At 39.3% G+C, this 19,326-nt stretch overlaps 2 protein-coding genes across 3 annotated transcripts in view; both read right to left on the bottom strand.

Moving 5' to 3' along the window:
• Window positions 1-19,326, bottom strand: part of IPPK (inositol-pentakisphosphate 2-kinase) — a 57,976-nt gene that overhangs the window by 33,531 nt on the left and 5,119 nt on the right. Inside the window, exon 1 of one of the 2 annotated variants that reach the window (XM_071813039.1) lies at window positions 12,203-12,259. The exons of the other annotated variant lie outside the window; for it this stretch is intronic. Coding sequence (XP_071669140.1) covers window positions 12,203-12,235 — 33 coding nt within the window. The 5' untranslated portion in view covers window positions 12,236-12,259. Of the gene's footprint in view, window positions 1-12,202; window positions 12,260-19,326 lie in introns of those variants that run through there. 2 annotated transcript variants of the gene reach the window in all.
• LOC136105961 (protein BTG1-like) lies at window positions 17,397-18,735 on the bottom strand. The gene is made up of 2 exons (XM_065845906.2): window positions 18,511-18,735; window positions 17,397-18,383 (listed from the first exon to the last, which is right to left on the bottom strand). The coding sequence occupies exons 1-2, from the start codon at window positions 18,626-18,628 to the stop codon at window positions 18,031-18,033; spliced, it is 471 nt and encodes a 156-aa protein (XP_065701978.1). The 5' UTR covers window positions 18,629-18,735; the 3' UTR covers window positions 17,397-18,030.

The following is a 19,326-nucleotide window of genomic DNA, read 5'->3' on the forward strand; positions in this document are numbered from 1 at the left end:
AAAACATTAAGCTGTTTTCCTAGCTATTATCAACATGGTTCAATAGTTTCACAAAGTAGCTCAACAAACATCTCTATATGAATATACACATATGTGGAGTAAATTTAAGACAAATTATCTGAATATCCAAATTTCCTATCACAAATAGAGATCACTTAATCCAGTCAATTTTATCACTACAAGTTTTGACTAGAAACAGCAAAACTTACCCCTGAATTACCAGCTGAAAAGCACCACTCAGGGCTCTGAAATTCCCACTTCCCCCCCACAGGGCACCTGACAGCAGCCAAACCCACACCAGAAGGGGACCAACACTTCCAAGTTTGCCTCCATATAACGACCATTTCTATAATTCAGATAGTAGCCAAACTTGACTCTGTATTACAGTCTTTTTAAAAAGTCAAAACAAAGGAAATTATGCATTTTTATTTTTAAAGGAGAGAAAAGCTGCACCTAGAAGTCTGAAAATAAAACTTGCATAAATCTGCAGTGAGTTATTGATCCCTTTTTAAAATGTGTGATGGTGTAACTTAAACTGCTTAGAGTCTCATTTCACTAGAACTTTTAAAAAACTTCGGGGTTAAACAATTTATACTTTTTATCAAAATACTGATTAATAAGCACATTTGCTTTTTACTTAACATCCGATGTGCACCTACATGCTCCTTCTGCCATTTAATAAAAATTAAAATAATGACAGGGGGATGTTTAAAGTATGTTTCTGTCACCTGTGTTTGCAAAGTTTATTTATGCTGTGCAACAACAAATGGATATATGAAACATACAGAAATGTATGAATACTATCCTGACTTCTCAAAAGTGTTATAAATAAGTTACACTCAGTCTGTGGTAAGATTGTGGTATTTATGATACCTGCATTAAAAATTAACTATACTTCAGATACATGGTACGTGGACACTCACTAGGCTTCCATGGAGAAACACAAAGGCAAATAACATCAATGCATTGTCTTGTAATGGCAGAACTAATTTTTTTTTTCTATTCTTTCTTACTTCTGAAGAACGTATGTCTTCAGAGGAAAAAAAATACATATAAAGTAGAAATTCTGAGTGTGAGGGCAAACACACAGGGAACACCCGGATTCTAACACAGTCTCTTTCACTGGTCACTTCACCTTTTCCTCTGGCATTCCGTGGTGGGCACATCACAGGGGTGTTAAAACACATCAGTAAAACTTTTAAACTGGGGGGACAAAAGCCTATTAACATATTTTTCTCTCAATTACCATTTTTTAAATATTACTAATTTCAGGTATTATCTGTAATGTGCTTGAGCTGAAATATCTTAAGCTTTTGTGCCATTAATGATGTTGAAGTATTGCTTAACTACAGTTCCACCAACATGGCTACGTCTTGTGCGGTAACTAGGCCTTGTGTAGACATACTTGGATTTATTTTAATTACTGAGCACGCAGCTCAGCAACTTTCAAAATGCAGCTGAGGATCTGAGGAGACGACCAGGTGTTCAATGGTATTTTAGTATGTAAACAAGTTTAAAACCACAACAGGAATGCGTCAGGTAATCATACCTTCAGTTCTACAGCTCCCATTTAATCCCCTCACCATTTCTTTTTGATGTCTCATGAAGGAGTCAGGAGAGCACCACAGGCCTCAAACACATGTATTTTTCTCTGAGTCCCATAACGGCATCAGTTAGCTACAATTTATGACACAATTCATGTTCCTCAGGACTCTTTCAGCACGTAGGATACCAAAAAAAGTAGATCATCTATGTATTTTAAATCAATGGATACTTAACTATGCAGATATTATCAAAATATGACACATAAGGCTATCAAAGCAGATTTGCAACTAAAAATGAAAAAATAGCCATCCTCTCTCTTTACATGAAAAAGCCAAACACCACCACATTAACTAATATGAAATTTCTTCCCACCTTGTCTTCTATCACCCCATGTCCGCAGTTTTGTTTTTAAACTGCATTTAAACTGTGGCATGGAGCTCACGTCTTCAGTTTATCCATCCCAGTGCCCCGGGTCATGCCTGCTGTACAGATCATTCCCCTACCAATGCCCACCACATGATTCCTCTCCCAGCTCCAGCTCTCAACCTTTGCTGTGGTACTCCAAACCACAATAAAGTATTTTAGAAACTAAGCAAATCAATGGCTTCAGGAACAGGACTCTAAATAGGAAGAAAGGTGAGTTAAGGTCAGTGCAGATGAAGTGACATACATGTTGTTAACAGACAAGAGCTTGCACAAACTTACCCAGCCATCAATAACCACAGATGTGAATAAACAGACATTATAACTACTGAGAGGTTTAATTGCTACATACAGTCTGATGAGGGAGGAAATGAACTTACAGACACAGCATAAGTAACTTGTCTGTACAGCATGTATAACCCCAAAGAATTGCCAAGACAGACTATTTTTTACACATAGAAAAGATAATTAAATACTGTTTTCCATGCAGTGTTTACTAAGAGGGGGAAAAAAAAAACAACACCTACAACTAATTATTGGAGGAGGGGGAACCCGAAAAACAAGCAAATTAAAAACAGCATTGTGGTGAATTTTGGGGACTGTAAGAGAAAAATATGGACAAGAACATCTATTAGGATCTAGAGGAAGTCTTTGAAGCATAATACTATGGTGAAAACCTAGTAGCTTTGACAAGGTATTAAACCAGAATGGAACAAGACCAACCCCATCTAAGCACCTCCTTGAAGTCTGTTCTTACAGCCTTTAATCCTGTGGGCAAGGAAGAAAAGATGAAGGGATAAAAAGCTTTTAGGTCTTGCCTTGTATTAAGTGACATACCAGCAAGTGGAAAACAAAACGCTCTTTGCCTAAGAGGGGAAGGCAAACTACCAGAGCAGACACAGCGGCCTGGCCAGCAGTCACGTACAAGCAGTATTTTTGCTGCTTTCAGAACAGGCTGACACTTCTTATTGCAGATACTTTGCTGTTAATGTTATACTATTCACTCATGATCAAACACTCTCTTGCAACATATAACTGCCCCTGGAAAAACACCTTATTGTCTCATATCACAAATATACCCTAACGTTGTGCTTAGTCCTTGGACCTGTTAATGGTTAAAGGAGAGCACTTCTTAAACTTATATTTGACATGTGCCCTTTGTGACCATCTTTAAATAGTGAAGAGAATAGGTATATTAATCCGGTTTTCAGCTAAACAGACATCATTTGGCAATGCACTTATTTGGAAAAACCTTGAAACCTTCCTGTTAAAACTTTAGTTCACTGAGTACAAGGTCTCCAGAAGATAAATCACAAATTGACGTAAACTGATCACACAATACGTTTCAGTTTATACCCAGAAGCACCAAACAGCATAACAATATCAAGGGATGGTACAGAAGGACTGAGCAGCAGTTTCTTCTCTGCGCTTACTGATAAATTCAGATTTATGTTCCCTGATACAGCTATAAAAAAGACCTAATTCATTAAATTCAAACACACCTTATCTTATTGACTGTGTTGCTAATAATTTTGCACTGATTCCTGTATTCAAAATGGCAGCATAAAAAAAATTAATGCTTCCCCTAACCAACTCCCTTGAAGAACTCAGTTTACTGGAATCATCATGACTGAAATCAATCAACAGAACCTATATTTTCAAGACATTTTCTCAAACGTTAAGCCTCAGATTATCTGTCATCTCCAATACAAAAACACAGCTATAACGCAGTTTCACAAGCAGAGAAGCTAATATAAGCACAATGCTTTCTTCTCAAAAGGGTGATCCTGTTCTGCTTTTTCAATCTGTCCATATATTACTGCGCCCCCCCCCTTTGCATTGCCCTTAGCACATTTACAGCCATGTAGGACAACACAGATTATTCACTCAAATGAATGGTCAGGTTTTCTCGAGTGGGATTTTTTTAGTAGTATTATTCTTTAGCTGACTCAGCAAACCAATACAACACATTGCACCACCACACAAGCCCTCCAGCCATCATCAAAGGAGGAACGGGAACACAACCAAAAGTGCTGGGGAGCGCAGGGTGAGCAGTTTTGTTTCTAGCTCATTCTCAGACCAGATGAAGCACATTATGAAAGTTACTTTTAGCAGCACTGCAGAACCTCCTAGCAGGAGGAATGTGGAGGGGCCCTTTCAAGGAAAGATGAAAACGCACAAAATGAACAGATGCTTCTGGGTGTGTCCTGAAAAAGCAGTAGAGAGCACTTCACCAAAGAAGTGTTCTGGGCAAGAGAACTGCATCACTCATTGAGCAGTCCAAGAGCTGTCACTTACAGAATTTTTGTCAGTTGGTTGATTGAGTTTTGTTGGATTTTTTTTCCTCCCCCAGAAAAACCACATATTAGATTTCTGCCATCCCTTTACTGCTACATCTACACATGTTGAAAGACAGTTGAAATGATCTGGGTTATCAGAGTATCAGTGATAAAGCATGCCACTAAACTATGCTTCATTGCTTTAAAACGGCTATTTCAAAGGTGACAATCTACAATTCTCTTAAGGTGGGTTGAAGTGGCTATTTAACAAATGATGAGTCCTTCCTGACTAGAAGTTTTGCCAAAACCAAGTGTAAAACAACATCCATTCCAATAGAAGTCCTTATGAAAGTATCTCGCTGTGAACAAAACCATAAATATGAGTAACAAGTATGCATCTCACACCTTTCCAATAGATTTCTAAATGGAAAAAAACCCCAAGTTGTTTGGAAAAGAAGAGCCACTCCTAACAGTGACAGAAAAATAAATATACCTAAATATATTAGATCTCTCAGGTCAACTTTTTTAAGAAATTAAGATGACTGAGCAAGCATGAAATCTCCATCAAATTGTACACTTAAAATCAAGCCCAAAGAGCAGCAAAGCCCCTTCTCACACAAGGCTTGGCACCTTGGAAGGTACAGATCCATGTATATATTCAAAAAACCAAAACTTTGCTGATCTATTTGATGGCTGGTTTTGAACCTAGCTATGAATCTGATACTAAGTTAGGGCGCAAAAAAAAAAAAGCCACTTGCAAAATCATAGCTGGAGATAGACAATTACAATTAAAGATCAGTGACAAAAGATATACTTGTAGCTACTAGAAACATAATTGTACAATCCTTTGGAGCAATGGTGCTACTCAAAGACAGCAGACAAACCAAACAATAATTTAATTTATAATATTTGTCCCCCAGGTAGAAATATGTGGAAAGAGGAGATAATCTGACAAAAGCTGGAAAAGTAATGAATACAAACGTTTGTTGTTTTTGTATGATAGGGTTCATGAGGCTCTGGGAGCAGTTTGTTTTACAAAGCAAATCTATCCCTACCAGACAGAAAGCAAGAGAGACAGATTGGTAAATCTCAAAACTACTGATTACAAGGTATGTATATTTTTGTATAAACAAAACCAGCTGATTTTCCATTGTCTCACTTAGCACTGCAAAAAGGAAGTTAAATGCCATTCAAGTAATCATTGATCTGCTTCACTTCTGGATGTGTCTGAAAAGTGGCACTGATCATGAAAATAAAAACCCGTAATTGCTCTTCTGTAAGAATCCAATTGATCAATATTAATGCTTTGTCTGTCACACAGTTACAGGTTTCCAGGTGTTTAAAGTGCCACAAACCAGATCTAATGCCAAAGACCCTCAATCTGATGGTTTGAGGAGATACTATCAGGTGTCTATGCATAGTTTAATACATGTTCCTCCCCCCTTACATATCCCATACCTCATTACAGTAAAAGTCTACAGGGTTTGTTTTTTCTTTTTTTTCCTGTTGCACTACGAAGTATAGTATCAGTGAAAACATTTGCACACACTCCTCAGATGATTTGAGATCCTAGGTAATTCATTAAAAGGAGAAGCTCTGAATGTACTTTCTAGCTCCTATTCATTAATATACACAGACACATCTAAAGAGACTGCTCAAAGACTTCCCATTATTTGAAGTTTCTTGTAATTTTACTGAAACTTCATAGTGTTCCTGATCCATGGGACTATTGCTTTCAAACAGAAGTGTTGGATGGAGATTTCTGCCATTCCTTTTGTTTGCTTAAAAATTAATTTTAAAAACTTCTGAAAGATTATTTAAAAATATTCTGGTTTATCCCATTAAAGATTAAACTTTTTATTAGGAAGTATTAGCAGTGAAAAAATCATGGAGAATTTAGTGGGAAACAGTGTGGAGTAACAGGTCACCCTAAAGTTAAGGATGTATCTTCTGCTGTCTTTTTAGCCTCAATGAGATTAAAAATCTAAACTTCTGCTAATGTACACATGTAATATTACTGTTGACATGAGCTAACTTCTCAGTGACTGACTTTGCAGTCTCAGTATTCCTACAACATTCATTTTGAAAAAAGACAAAAAAAAAAAAAGAACAACAAAAAAAAAAAACCACACCACCAAAAAAAAACCACGAGAACACAAACCACCCCACCAAATAGTTACATATGTTTTTAAAGTGCCCCCTCCTCTTTATGTGCTCTTACAGATAAACTGCACTGACAGGCTGTAATGCTCTGAGCAGCCTCCATCCATATTGCCCTGTAATCGTCCTCCACAAGTGGTCCCCAGCACCCCTAGAAGGTCGGTGCAGTTCTGATCCAGCCCAGCTGCGTGGCCATGCATCTGGTGGGTAACCCTGATGGGGTACAGCTGCAAGAAGCCACATTAGGACCTTCACCCTGCTGCTCAGGTCCTCACCCCTGCCCCAGCTGTGCTGGAACAGTCAGGGAGCAAGTGAGAGCAGCTGCTCTGCAAGGGGAGGCCACCAGGAGCCAGGATGACAGCGAGGCACCCAGCAAGGCACAGCATCCAGTGCAGTCCTACAGCACCTGAGGAAGGAGAGCAGAGCGAGTATGGTGGTGACAGAGACCAGGAATGGCTCCAGGCCATCTGTAGTGATTAGGCAAGTCCAAGCCAGGAAATCAAGTCACCCGTGCAAGGTCCAAGGCCAGACACAAGTGTCCTTGCAGCCAAATCCATCCTGTGTACTTCCCTCTTACACCTTTCGAAGCACCTGGCCATTGCCTCTATTGGTCTCTATGTCTTACACACAGGCTTCCTCACTTGCCAAGGCCAAGGGATCCTATGTGTTCCACGTCCCTGTGCGGTGTGTTAGCCTCATGTTCCCTCAGGATACTGCTCTAAAGTTCATATAATTTGGTTTTGCCAAAATTAAAGCTATAATGACTCTCTCATTATTCCATTATCTTGTTGCAGAAAGTATTTTAAAGAACATGGGGCACTCAGGTTACTTAAATTATCTTCACTTCACAATTCCACCCTTCCCTTTAGACAGGACCAACCTCACTTGTTTTGAAAGGGCTGATGGGTTCCAGGTCCCATTCCAGTCAGCAGGTTCTGCATCCACTTAACACTGCTCAAAGTCAGGCTGCTCTGCTGCCATGTCTGTGCTCAGATGGGAGGCCTTAGAGGCACGGGAAGAGGTTAAAAGTCAATGGAAACAAACAAATGGAAAAACTTAAAATAGAAATGAGCACACAGATGGCAGTTAAAAAGGTGAACTTAACAAGTGGAAGAAAGGAAGAGAGAAGCAAATAAAATGAGATGTGCAGAATATCAAAGGCCATAAGCCTGAACTGTTATTTTTGCATGCAAATTGTGTTTCAGAGATTAGTCCTAGCATGTAATTTATTATGCTGTGAAAATTGTGACTAATTCTTTAGCAAGGGCATGACACTATTAAACACAATTGTTTTAAGAGTCTTTCCAGAAGACTCTTCAGGAGACTAGATTCACATTGATTCAAAAGGAAAAATGCCATTTCAGAAATAACCTTTATTACCTGCCAAAATCTGACTCACCAGAAGTTGCTCACAGCAACTATTCAAAAAAGGAACACAGGCTCATCAGTACTTATCTGTGCTCTGTATAGCTACACAAATTATACATATATTAACCTTTCTGAAAAACTCAATCCCAGAAGGGTGTAAAAATGATTTATTAGAAGATCCTTGTATAAGGATCATTCTACGATCATTCAAAAATAAAAGGACAAACATGTGGATCTTACCCTCTAATCGTTTAGCCTTCCCCAAATGCATTCTGTCCAGTTTGTGACCGTTTCCCAAGGGCCCTTTTGAGAAGAGTCTGAATTTCCTGGTCCTTTCTATTCCCCATCACCTCTGTTTCCCACCCCCCATCTGCCTACAAGCATCGTTTTGCCCCATGGGGCTTTTTCTACATGGGATACTTTGCAAGATTGACACCACAATGTTTCAGTTGAACACCAAGTAATTCTGCTTATGCATTATCACTTTACGGAAACAATAAATCATTGGAACACAATGACAGAGCAAACAAAAAAAAACCACCCCACACATGTATAGATTGATCTATTAGGAATTTTCTCTTACTAACAGTAGATATTAGAATCTTGCTTTATTTCATAACCAAAGATGCTGTATTTAATGAAATATATTTTCCTTTCTCCTGGAGTATTCTTGCTATTAATATATAGCATTCTGGAAGAACAGCATAGTATGGCTTTGTTACTTTTTGTTATTTGTGTACATATGATAAGCCTTACAAGATGTTGAAGATACAAGATCTTTAAAAGATAAGCATGTCCGTGTACATACTAGGAGTAAAATGAAAGTGAGTCAGCTTTCACAAGCATCACGCTTATTTTAGGCCATGGTGCATAATATAAAATCGATTGTCCTTTCTTGCTGTCAAGTTTTCAGGCCCACTCCTTTGTATTACTACCAACTTAAAGTACACATTTAATTTCCCAGATATTTTAACTCTAGCAGAAATGAAGAACCAGAATCTTTGGTTCTAACAAACATTTACCTTTACCAAACGTAACTGTTCTTCTGCCACAAGTTTCCTAAAGCAATCATTCCAAATATGTCTAAAGTAAAGTGTTACTGATAAGTTGTGTAAATTAAAAGAAAAAAAAATAATCCTTTTATATGATCTGAGAGCTTGTGTAATACGTGAGAGAAAAGACATTGACCTACTGCTTTGTTTTTATAGGGAGATATCCACAAAGGCACTAAGTGGATTACATAAAAATAGTCCCTCTTCCAAAAAGCATAAAGGAAGATGCAAACCACAGCTCCATAAATAAAGCATCAAGGTAGAAAAAATGTTTCCCTAAGACTGTTAGTGATTAAAAAGTAAGCTCAGCTTTGTCATCTTACAAAAGCAGCAACTGCCTTCAGATTTTGCATACAAGTTTTTCAGTTCCTCCATTTTTCTGCAGCACAGTGAAATGTTTGTCAGAACACAGGATTACAGCCTGTAAATGGTAACGCTTTACATGTTCTACATAATGAACACTCTTGAGGCGATGGGTCTCCCCTTGCGCTGAAGCAGGGAAAACATCCAGCAATTACTGAAAAACATTGGTGGGACAAGGTGAGCACCATCACTGATGTGACACACATGGGAAAAAAGAATACTGGAAAGTACTGGGGGGATAGAAAGATAAAAGAAACTCAATTTCCAACAAAGATAATCAAATGCCAGTTTAAGACCAGCATATACTTGTGGAAAAAAAGGTTAAAAATTGGCAACTAAGCATGAAACAGGAGACAACTGTATTACAAATGAAAAAGACTTACTGGGAGAAAGACCAAAGGATGTATTTTAGGGCTACTAATTCACTGGCAGTTTTAAGTATAAATAAAACTAGCGGTAGATACAGGCATAAAACTATAATGCTGTTGCTGAAAATGGAGCTCCAGCTTTAATTTGTTTACTTAGGTGTCTGAAGCAGTGGAAATAATATGCAGTTCATCACAGTAACATGTTAAATAATTAATTTATAGGTAATGAAGCACACTAGATGTGTTACTAGAAGAACAATAACCCAGCACTGCTATATCAAAAAATCCAATCTTCAGAAATATTAAAGTAGTCACCAAAGGAAACAACTGCTGTTAAAAACACAAGTGTTCTAAAACATATTAGCAGAGGGTACAGAAAAAAGTTATATGGCTTCAGGACCCTGTCTGATGTGCTGAATATGTTAGAGGTAACTTTTTTCAACAGTATAATTGTTTGTCCCCCCACACTTGGTTAGCAGAGCTGATACCAGATCTCAATATTCTCAACTATGGATCCTTGCAAAGTGATAGTGGAACAAATAATTATCTTTACAGAAGTAAAATCCAAGTCATTTAAAATGCTATTGCCACTAAGAACGTAATACAAACGGTATATTGCAGTACAGTGTTACACACACCAATGGGGTACAAAACCAAAGGAGCTGTAATAAGGCTGGAAAAAAATGCCTTATAAAAGCTCTGGATTAATCTTCCCTTTTTAATCCAGTGCTGGTTACAATTCCAATTCTTATGTTTGTTGTCAAGACATAATGTCTGCCAATAAACAAGCATTAATCTCTCTTCATTTCATGTAAATGCAAAGGTTTAGCAAATTTAATGAGAGATTATTTGAAAGATAGAGAAACCACTGAAATGTAAGGGAGGAGGAGAGGGCAACAAGAATTTGTCTTGTATGTGCTTTTCTTCTGATTTCTAGTGGCATAAACAGAGATAGATACACGGCCTACTCTGGATCACGGCTAAAAAAGACACCCTTTAGTTTCAGCAAACTTTTGCTCCCAGACTTATTTTAGTTTTCATTCCAAGCAGTTCCAATGTTCAGTGTTTTAGAACAGAGAGAAAGAATCAGTATTAAAGGCTTGTGGAAGATAAAAGCCAGGTATGTGTTTCTTTCAGAAAGTACACACAGCTTTCCTTGAATATACCATCAAGACATGGCATATACATGGAGTTGTGACACACAAATTATCTTTTCCGGTGAAGTGACTCATAGCCAAAATAGCTAAGGTTTCAGCTACAATTAATTTGATTATCTTAATTTGATACTTCAGGAACTAAAAGGAGCTCCGTGAAACTAATACACAGGACTCAGTTAAATGGTGCAAGTGCTTGAAATGTTCATCTAGGCCTGAGCCAAAAGGCTTTTCATGTTAAACACGGGAGTAAATCTACAGATTTCTATAGAAGCAACACTTAAAATGTGTAGCATTGAGTCATTGAAAAAAAATCTGAAGACTGGCAGAGATATTAGCTAAACATCATTTAGAGAAAAGACTAATGATAAAATGAAGTGTTCCATAAACACTGCACTTCATGATTCTGATTTTTTTTTCAGAAAACCTCCATCCATCAGAATACCTAATTGCACATTACATGTTCAGCATTACTACTCAATTCAAGTACATATTTAATTACTTGACTAATGCATACTTCAACCACTTGAAAAGAATAGCTCCCAACTGACATAAAAATATTCAACACTCTCAGTTTCAGTATCAGCCCATTGCACTGTAGGGGAGAAAAGAACAAGCTGACCCTTTCCCAACTCATTTGTACATCTTTTGCCTCCCCCAGAGGAAAAACCCTTTGACAAAACCATTCTATGAACATGCAGTCAAGTGAGAGGTGCATTTTATGTCCTCTGGTATAGCCAGGAAAAAAAGGAAAAAAAAAGCATACTTCCCAGAAAAAAGGATTTGTATGAGTAACACATCATACATTGTAGAAGAATTCTGTTTTAATTTATACTTTTGCAACCTCAGAAATGCAGTCTTCCTAACATGTGGCAATGCAAATGCACAGAGGAAAAGCAGCCAAGTCTAAGGGGTCAGCTTTTGTTGTAATCCATTCCAAGAATACCCAAAAGCATAAACCACTATAATTTATGTCCTTTTCCATCACTCCTACATGTGCCTTTATGCAAATCTAACCCTCAGGTTGCACGTTTGCAACAGAAACATTCATATAACGCTGTTTTGATGCTGGTGATGCTGTCTAAATATTAATGTAGGGAATAGTGCAAAGTGTCAATTGCATATTCAGATCATACATATGTAGAGATATTAAAACAGAATTGCATATAAAGACATCATACACTGGGAATACTCATTAGTATTTTACTGACCAATATGCAGCAAGCGAAATAAAGCTGAGGGCTTACAAATAATGTACTTTAAGTATTTATGAATATTCATAAGTATTTATAAATAACAGGCAAGTTCCTTTCTTTCACAGAGCCCCAGTGGAAGAAAGCAAGTTCTATGTTGGCACTCAGTGCAAGTTTAGTAGTTTGATGATACAATGACTTCGCTTCTGTGCGGCATCCCCTTCTGACTACCCAGAACTACTGGAGCAATCAGGGCTCAGTGTTCACATAGTTTAAGTATTTTCTAGTACAACCTACCTTTGTCCTCAGTTTTCCTGTGTGTTCATTCATTCTTCATTCAGGTAGCAGACAATCCTGGGAAGGGTACACAGACATAATCTCAGTTATCTGAGGCCAAAGTCACTAACATCAGCTGTGTAAGACGATCGATTTAACAACAGTTTGCAGGGCTGGGCTCCACACCACATTGTCCCAAACACCAGACTACACTCACAAGAACTCTGTAGTAAATATTACGTGATGAAATTGATTGCACTTGCTACTACTGAAATAAAGTTTAAGAGTTTATGCTCTAGAAAGATCATATTCAAAGTTCCTGCATCATAGCATCTACAACTCTGTAGTAAATATTACGTGATGAAATTGATTGCACTTGCTACTACTGAAATAAAGTTTAAGAGTTTATGCTCTAGAAAGATCATATTCAAAGTTCCTGCATCATAGCATCTACAAAGACCATATTTATACTTTCATATATGCACTTTTCTTTTAAAAATGTGTTCCATTTCAAAGATGAATTTTCACACTTGGCATATCTCCAGGATTACAACCTTATTTTTCTAAGCTAAGTATGTACTTAACACAAGAGGTTTTCCTTGAAATATTATAGAACCATTTTGTGATCTAATTTTCATTCTTCCTACTAAAGTGCAACAGGATCATTTTATCAGGAGAGATATTTGCAACTCCGTCTTTCAGTGACTCAAGACTGATTTGCTGTTTAGTTTAACTGAACAGATTCTGATCTTCATTTACAGTTTGTGTCTTTGGATTTTTAAGAACCAATGGGGAGAATAATTGATACTACATAAGCCGCTTCTGCTAATAAGGCTATACAAGTATTACCATCAATAACCTGGAGCCAGTCATTCAAAATAATGATAAAACTAAGTTTGCTGGTAAATCACAACTTAATTTACATTCTCATTGCTTCCTGACACTTACTAGAGATGTCTTAGCCATACTGATTGCAAACAAGGGGCAGACAAATCTCAGAATGACTCTCCCAAGCAGATGACAGATTCTTTCATGCAATTCCATTTCAATTAAAATATATTGCCACCCCAAAAAGTTACTCAAATTACAAGCTAACATCAGCAGTTTACTTCTCAATGAAAATTGTACATAGCCTTATAATGGAAAGCAAAATATCACTTGTTATTACTGGAATAAACTCAGTCCCCAGCAAGAGAACAATGAAAATAGATGGGTTTATTACTCTTACAGCACAAAAATGAGCAAGAGTGATTCTGGCACAACAAGAAAAAGTAATTTATAAAAGTGTGGTGACAGTAAAAAGTATCAAGCTTACAACTCAAGGACCAGAACACATCTATTAACCCAACAACACAAGTCTTCCCGCCCTGCCATGGCAATCTGCATCAGCCTAGAGGAATCACACCAAGCCAAACTGATGACTGTTGTGAAGTTACACTGATACAACCTACAGCAGAAATCAAGATGACATCAAAGTTCTGAGTCACACCCCTTACCCTGCCAGTAAGGCGGGGGGGGGGGGGGGGGGTAGTGCTAACATACATGGATTATTGTGAAGTAAAAAAGATCTGAAGGAAGCTAAAAATGTGAAAGGAAAATCTATGGTTAAAATAGCTAAGAGCTATGCAAAGGCAATGGCCTTTTAAGATACATCAGCACATAAATGTATTCTAGTACTGAAAAGATGAAGACTGTAAAATTGCTAAAGTGAGGCGAAAAGCTCTAAGTGTTCAATAAATATTGCCTATCTGTATTGATTATATGGGTAATTTTGTACTACATTTGGATAATTAAATAATTCCAATATACTTATGACTAAAACAGATATTACCAAGGTAGTAATTTTCAGAATTTCATATGAAAAAATCATAACCACAAGGTCTAGAAAAAAGCCAAAGAGAGCTGCCTTAAGATGTCAGTGGTAGCCCCATGCATGTGGGAATAACTAGAAAATTTCTCCAGAGTGTCCGAAGACTAAAAACAAAAAAAGTAACAACTAATAGCTGCAGGAGAGTTAGAACACTTTTAATCATGGATTAAACATATAAAAGGGGTTAATAAATGTAGTGTTAATTCATTTCATAATAAGAAGCATAATTAAAAGGAGAACAATATCAGTAATACCAGTCAACATGGTTTCATAGAAAAACTATCCTGTTAAACAAACTTGGGGCTTGTCCTATGTGTGAATAATTGTAGTAACACTATTTAGGCTTGTATAAGGCACTTCACCTAAAATGTGGCATTCTAAACAAAATAAAAATAGCACAGTGAAGAATGCATTACTTGAATTAAAACCAACTTAAGTGAAAGACCTCATATTTAGCAATTATGTCAGTACTGGATGTGAACTAACTTTACATTGTTCTCAGTGAAGTGAAAATCACAGTTCTGTCAGTGCTGCTGGAATGGCAAATAATGGTGGGAACAGCGTGATCTGGATCAGTTGGTTCACTGCACTCATTTCTTGAGAACACATTCTCATGCACATACTAAAAAAATAGAATGAGTGTTTGCAGAAAGCGTATATGTAAATCCCAGTCAAAAGAAAATTATTTATGCTTAAAATTAAAGAGCCTAATCTTTTTAATCCTTTAAATAAAAAACAGACTCAATTTGATTGCAGTGTAAAGTATACACAAGAGGCCATACTGAAAGGCCTTTCATCTTGAGGATAAAGACATAAGGACACCAGAACTTGAAAAATATACCAGATTTCATATTTGAACTTACCTAATACTCAAGGTAATAGAATCTGAAACAAATACCCTTATTTCTAGAAGCTTTCCGATCAAAACTATACATCTGTATATTCTTAGGCGCAAATAACGAGTCAGGGTGTGATACATAGGAATTGCAGTGCATAAGTAGTCAGGCTATACAAACAGGACCTTTGTCTCATTTGGATTTTACAGCTCAGAAAGGCAAATGTTATTTAACTGTCTTCACAGCAAGGCAATGTTTTGGAGAAACAGGCACATGCATGTTTTTTCCCCCTCTATAAATGTTTGTTCCTTCAGCTTTACTTATCCAACAGTTAACGCATCCTCACACAGGCATGACAACAAACAAATACCCCCTTCCTCCATATATTGTTACTGCTTTCAGGAGGCTGACATGCAATAATTCTTCCTATAGAATCCAAAGCACTCTAAGTCATGACTGATCAGATGCGGTTAGCCTCGTGTGACAAGTACATCATTTTAAAAAAATGGTAAGGTTTTGGCTTGTTTATTGCAATGGCAGAATACAAAACTTGTCATCTTCTAGGGTAAACACAAAGTTAATTTTATTTACTTCCTCCAAACACCAGCCTCCTTGGTTTACTACCAAGAGCTCTACTACCTCAGAACAGCCTTCGTGCTGTAAGTCTGACATTTTTTTTTAAAGCAGTGGAATGCAATTCTAGATGTCACAGATATTACAGTATATTTACTTGCAGCTCAAGTATTTTATTTGCTTCAGTGGGTTTTCTTCAAGCTCCCTTCCTTGTCTGCAGAGTAACTTCAACTCTATGCCTGTGGCATAAGTGTATGAAAATGAACTTGAATTAAACTAATGTGTCGCATTCAATGATAAATATAAAACTCGTAGAGAGCATAGGATACGTAACGTATAAAACAGCCCATTGAATATGGTGAGATTAATAAATAAGCAGCAACAGAATTCACCATAGCTGGAATTAATCCAGGCTCTTCTCTTCCACTGAGAGACACCAGGCAAGAAAAGAACATCTGAAAAACCTGCTGTACCCTTAGTTCATAGCAAACCACACCCAGGAGCTGGAAATCATTCCCCATGTCCCAAGTCATCTTTAATTCCACTTTAAGTGTTACCAGTGGATTTTTACATAGCAGTAAAGCTAAAAACTTCATTCTACGTCTTTTCAGGCAAGCTGTTAATATAGCATGCAGCAAGGCCAATTATCTTTCAAATGAAATTTAATCAAAAAGAGCATCTCACCCTCAGCAGATTTATTCTGTTCAGTTACTGACAAATGTGTCGAGTATGCCTCTTAGAGGTCTTCAGAAAAGAAATATTCAGTGCAGGTAATTCTATCAGAGAAAAAAAAGTGCTGCTGGCTCCCCAATAAAACAAGATCACAAGAACCGATTTTCAATCTTGTACATAAAACTGCAATTTACAAGACCTTTAGCATCTATTTGTTAAAGTAACCCAGAAACTTATTTATTAGTGACAGTCTAGAAACACACAAATTTTTACGAAGTTTTAATTAGTAAGAAAATTGCACTATGCATTTTATTCAGATTATACAATTATCACTAGACAAGCCTGCCTCCAAGATAATTAGGCAAATAGCAAGAAGTAAGCCACAGCTTTTTCTAATGTGTACAAAGAAAAAAGCCTCTTTATGCAAGCTGGAGCTTTACCCCTTCTAGTTTGCCCAGACTTGCCCCTTCCTTCACTGTATGTTTTACCATGTTATTGACATAGCGCAAGATTTTTTTTTTGCTGACATACTAACAGTAGACAAAGCTCCCTTTCATCAAGTATTCAACTGTGCTCGAACACCAGGCTACAAAAAACCAGCAATGCCAGACACTATGCAGTCTTCTATAGCCAGATTACAAACTGCTGCTGCTTCGAATAGGAATCATGGCATCTCTAAATTGGATTCTTCACCAAAGTATCAATACTAAGAGTCTTCATGTAAACCAGTACCACAAAGTTTTGTTATCACATCAAATCCACTGTGTTTGATACTTCTACTAAACTTGTACCCAACTGGTACTAGAGAGGCTGACAGAACGAGAAGGAACTCAACACCACAAATGGCAGGCTCTTGCCTTCCAGAAAGGTCAGTTGGTTAAATGCTATTAACGATCAGTGTTTTAGTCTAGCTTCCTAGATGGTTTTAAGCTAAAGTTTTCAATGCAAACTCCATTCCCCAATAAACTCAAACATTTCTTGCCATAGATCAAATGTTACAAGAGTACTTTTACTTGCACTCAGTTTGACACAGCGCACACTGAACCACTCACAGCTCTGTACACACTATTCAGCTCTACTCAGACACAGTCAGCAAGATTTACTGAAACTGAGCATTTTGTGGAGAGTTGAAATACAGATTAATGTTCAGAGCATCACCTTTCTAACTGCAAAGCTACCTCTGATTATTAGAAATGGCTAGAGTAAACTTCGAGAGCAATGTAAAAGGCCCAAGGAACAAAAAAAACACCAACACACCAACAAGTCCAAAGCAGTTTGAGCAAGTCTTTATTGTTCTACACCCCTAACTAGAAATAAGACAAACTAATTCTCCAGTTCTTTTTGTTAAAATGTTGTGGTATTGGCACATGATGGAATCCAGCCCTCAAGTAAATACATGCTTTGAAAAAGAAAAAATAAAAGTTATTTTTGTGATTTGTGCCTCGCAGCCAAACTTTAATGACCCTGAGAGAAGTCTCTGCAGACAAATCACTGGCAAGATTTATGTGCAGCCTGCTAGATCTGGTTCCTACCCCCCTTTGTGTTATTGCTGTGCAAACTGAGGAATGTTTTCGCAAGTGTTAATCTTGACTAAAATCCATCATAAAGAGTGCTACAATATTGCTTTGTATTACAAATCACCAAAACTTCTTTGAAAATATATATGTGTATAACAATCATCTGACTGTACAGTGCATTTACAGTATACAATCCAGAGAGTAACACACAGTGTAAAGAACTCCTTTATACATTAGCCCTTGGTCACAAAGAACATGGCAGCACTACAATTTTAATGACTATACGGTGAAAAAAAATAATTAAAAGCAAAAAGTCTCAGGTACATCTAAGTTCACCACGAGACTGAGATACACACATCACTGTACAAGGAATGGCAATTTTTAGCTAGAAACTGTCATCATGTTGTAATTCTTGGAAGGGCTGGATCTCCCAATTCCCCACTCCTCCTTACAGCTGCTTCTGCTCTCCAGCGGTTTGCTCGTCTTCCCACCGGGCTGTGGACTTTCATACAGGACACAGATAGACCCATCTTCACCTATGCGATAGGACACTTCGAAAGGGTCGACCCAGAGAGTTAATTCGCTGGGTAAGAGCTGGAAGAGTCTCTCGTGGCTCAGTCCAATCATCCCCGCTGCCTTTCCTATCAAGGGGTCCATCTTATGGTTGATCCTAATGCACCGGTACCCGGAACCCTTGGAGGGCACCAGGGGGAACCAGTGGTGCTTGTAGTGCTCTGCGGGAGGGAACAAAGAGCAGCTTTATCGCGGTCCCCGAGTCCCACCGCCCGCCGGACCGCCCGCGGGGCAGAGGCGGCGGCAGCAGCGACCGGCCGAGCCGGGAGGCCCCCCCGCCCCGCTCACCGCGCAGCGCCTCCTGCAGGCACTCCCGGAAGCACCGCAGCTGCTCCTCGCCGATACCGCCGGCAGCCCGCAGGAGGCGGGTGACGAACGCCGCCGCCGTGGAGATCTCGGTCCTCATGGCCGCCCCGGCCGGCGCGTACCTCCCCGCCGCTGCCACCGCCGCCCCGGCCCGCTGCCAGCGCCGCCGCGCCCGCCCCGGCCTGGCCTCCGCGCCTCCAGCCAACGGCGGCGCCGCGCAACGCCCGCATCACACGGCGGCGCCCCGCCCCGGCCACCGCGTACACACACAGGCTGGGCCCCCATTGGTGGCGGCCGGCGCGGGGCGGGGCGACCTCGGCGACCGCGTGTGGCCATTGGTCCGCCGCAGGGGCCGGGCCGTGTTTGTTTTGTTGGCGAAGGGGCGGGGCCTGGCGTCGAGGTCCAGCTGCCACCTCCGCTGTCCCGCGGAACCATCACCAGAACCGCTCCGACCGGCCAGACGCGGCTGCGGTACCACAGAACCACGCATGGGCTTCTCACAGCCACGCCGCGAGTCTCCACCAGGCCGGCGGCCGACCCTGCCTCGTGTCCGGCTTCACGCGTGATGTACGGGGGCTGAACACCGCCGGCACCCCGGAGTTGTGCCTGCTCCCCTCGCTTCTCCAGGTGCCCCCAGTTCTTGCTCACAGCCCGACAGAATGAGCAGGTTAAACACACAATCATGTGTTGAGCGCACTACACTACCCTGAGGGGCACACCGGACTCCTGCCGCCGCTCCGCCGTCACCGTCCCGACAGCCCTGGGCCGCCCACTCCATCACTACCAGGCAGACATGCC

Source organism: Patagioenas fasciata, chromosome 10, assembly GCF_037038585.1.
Source record: "Patagioenas fasciata isolate bPatFas1 chromosome 10, bPatFas1.hap1, whole genome shotgun sequence".
NCBI lineage: Eukaryota > Metazoa > Chordata > Aves > Columbiformes > Columbidae > Patagioenas > Patagioenas fasciata.

Coding starts and splice junctions, on each gene's coding strand:
- LOC136105961 (XM_065845906.2), bottom strand. CDS start 18,628: ATGAGGACCGAGATCTCCACGGCGGCGGCGTTCGTCACCCGCCTCCTG. Junction 18,384..18,510: donor CCTGCAGGAGGCGCTGCGCG/GTGAGCGGGGCG, acceptor TCCCTCCCGCAG/AGCACTACAAGCACCACTGG.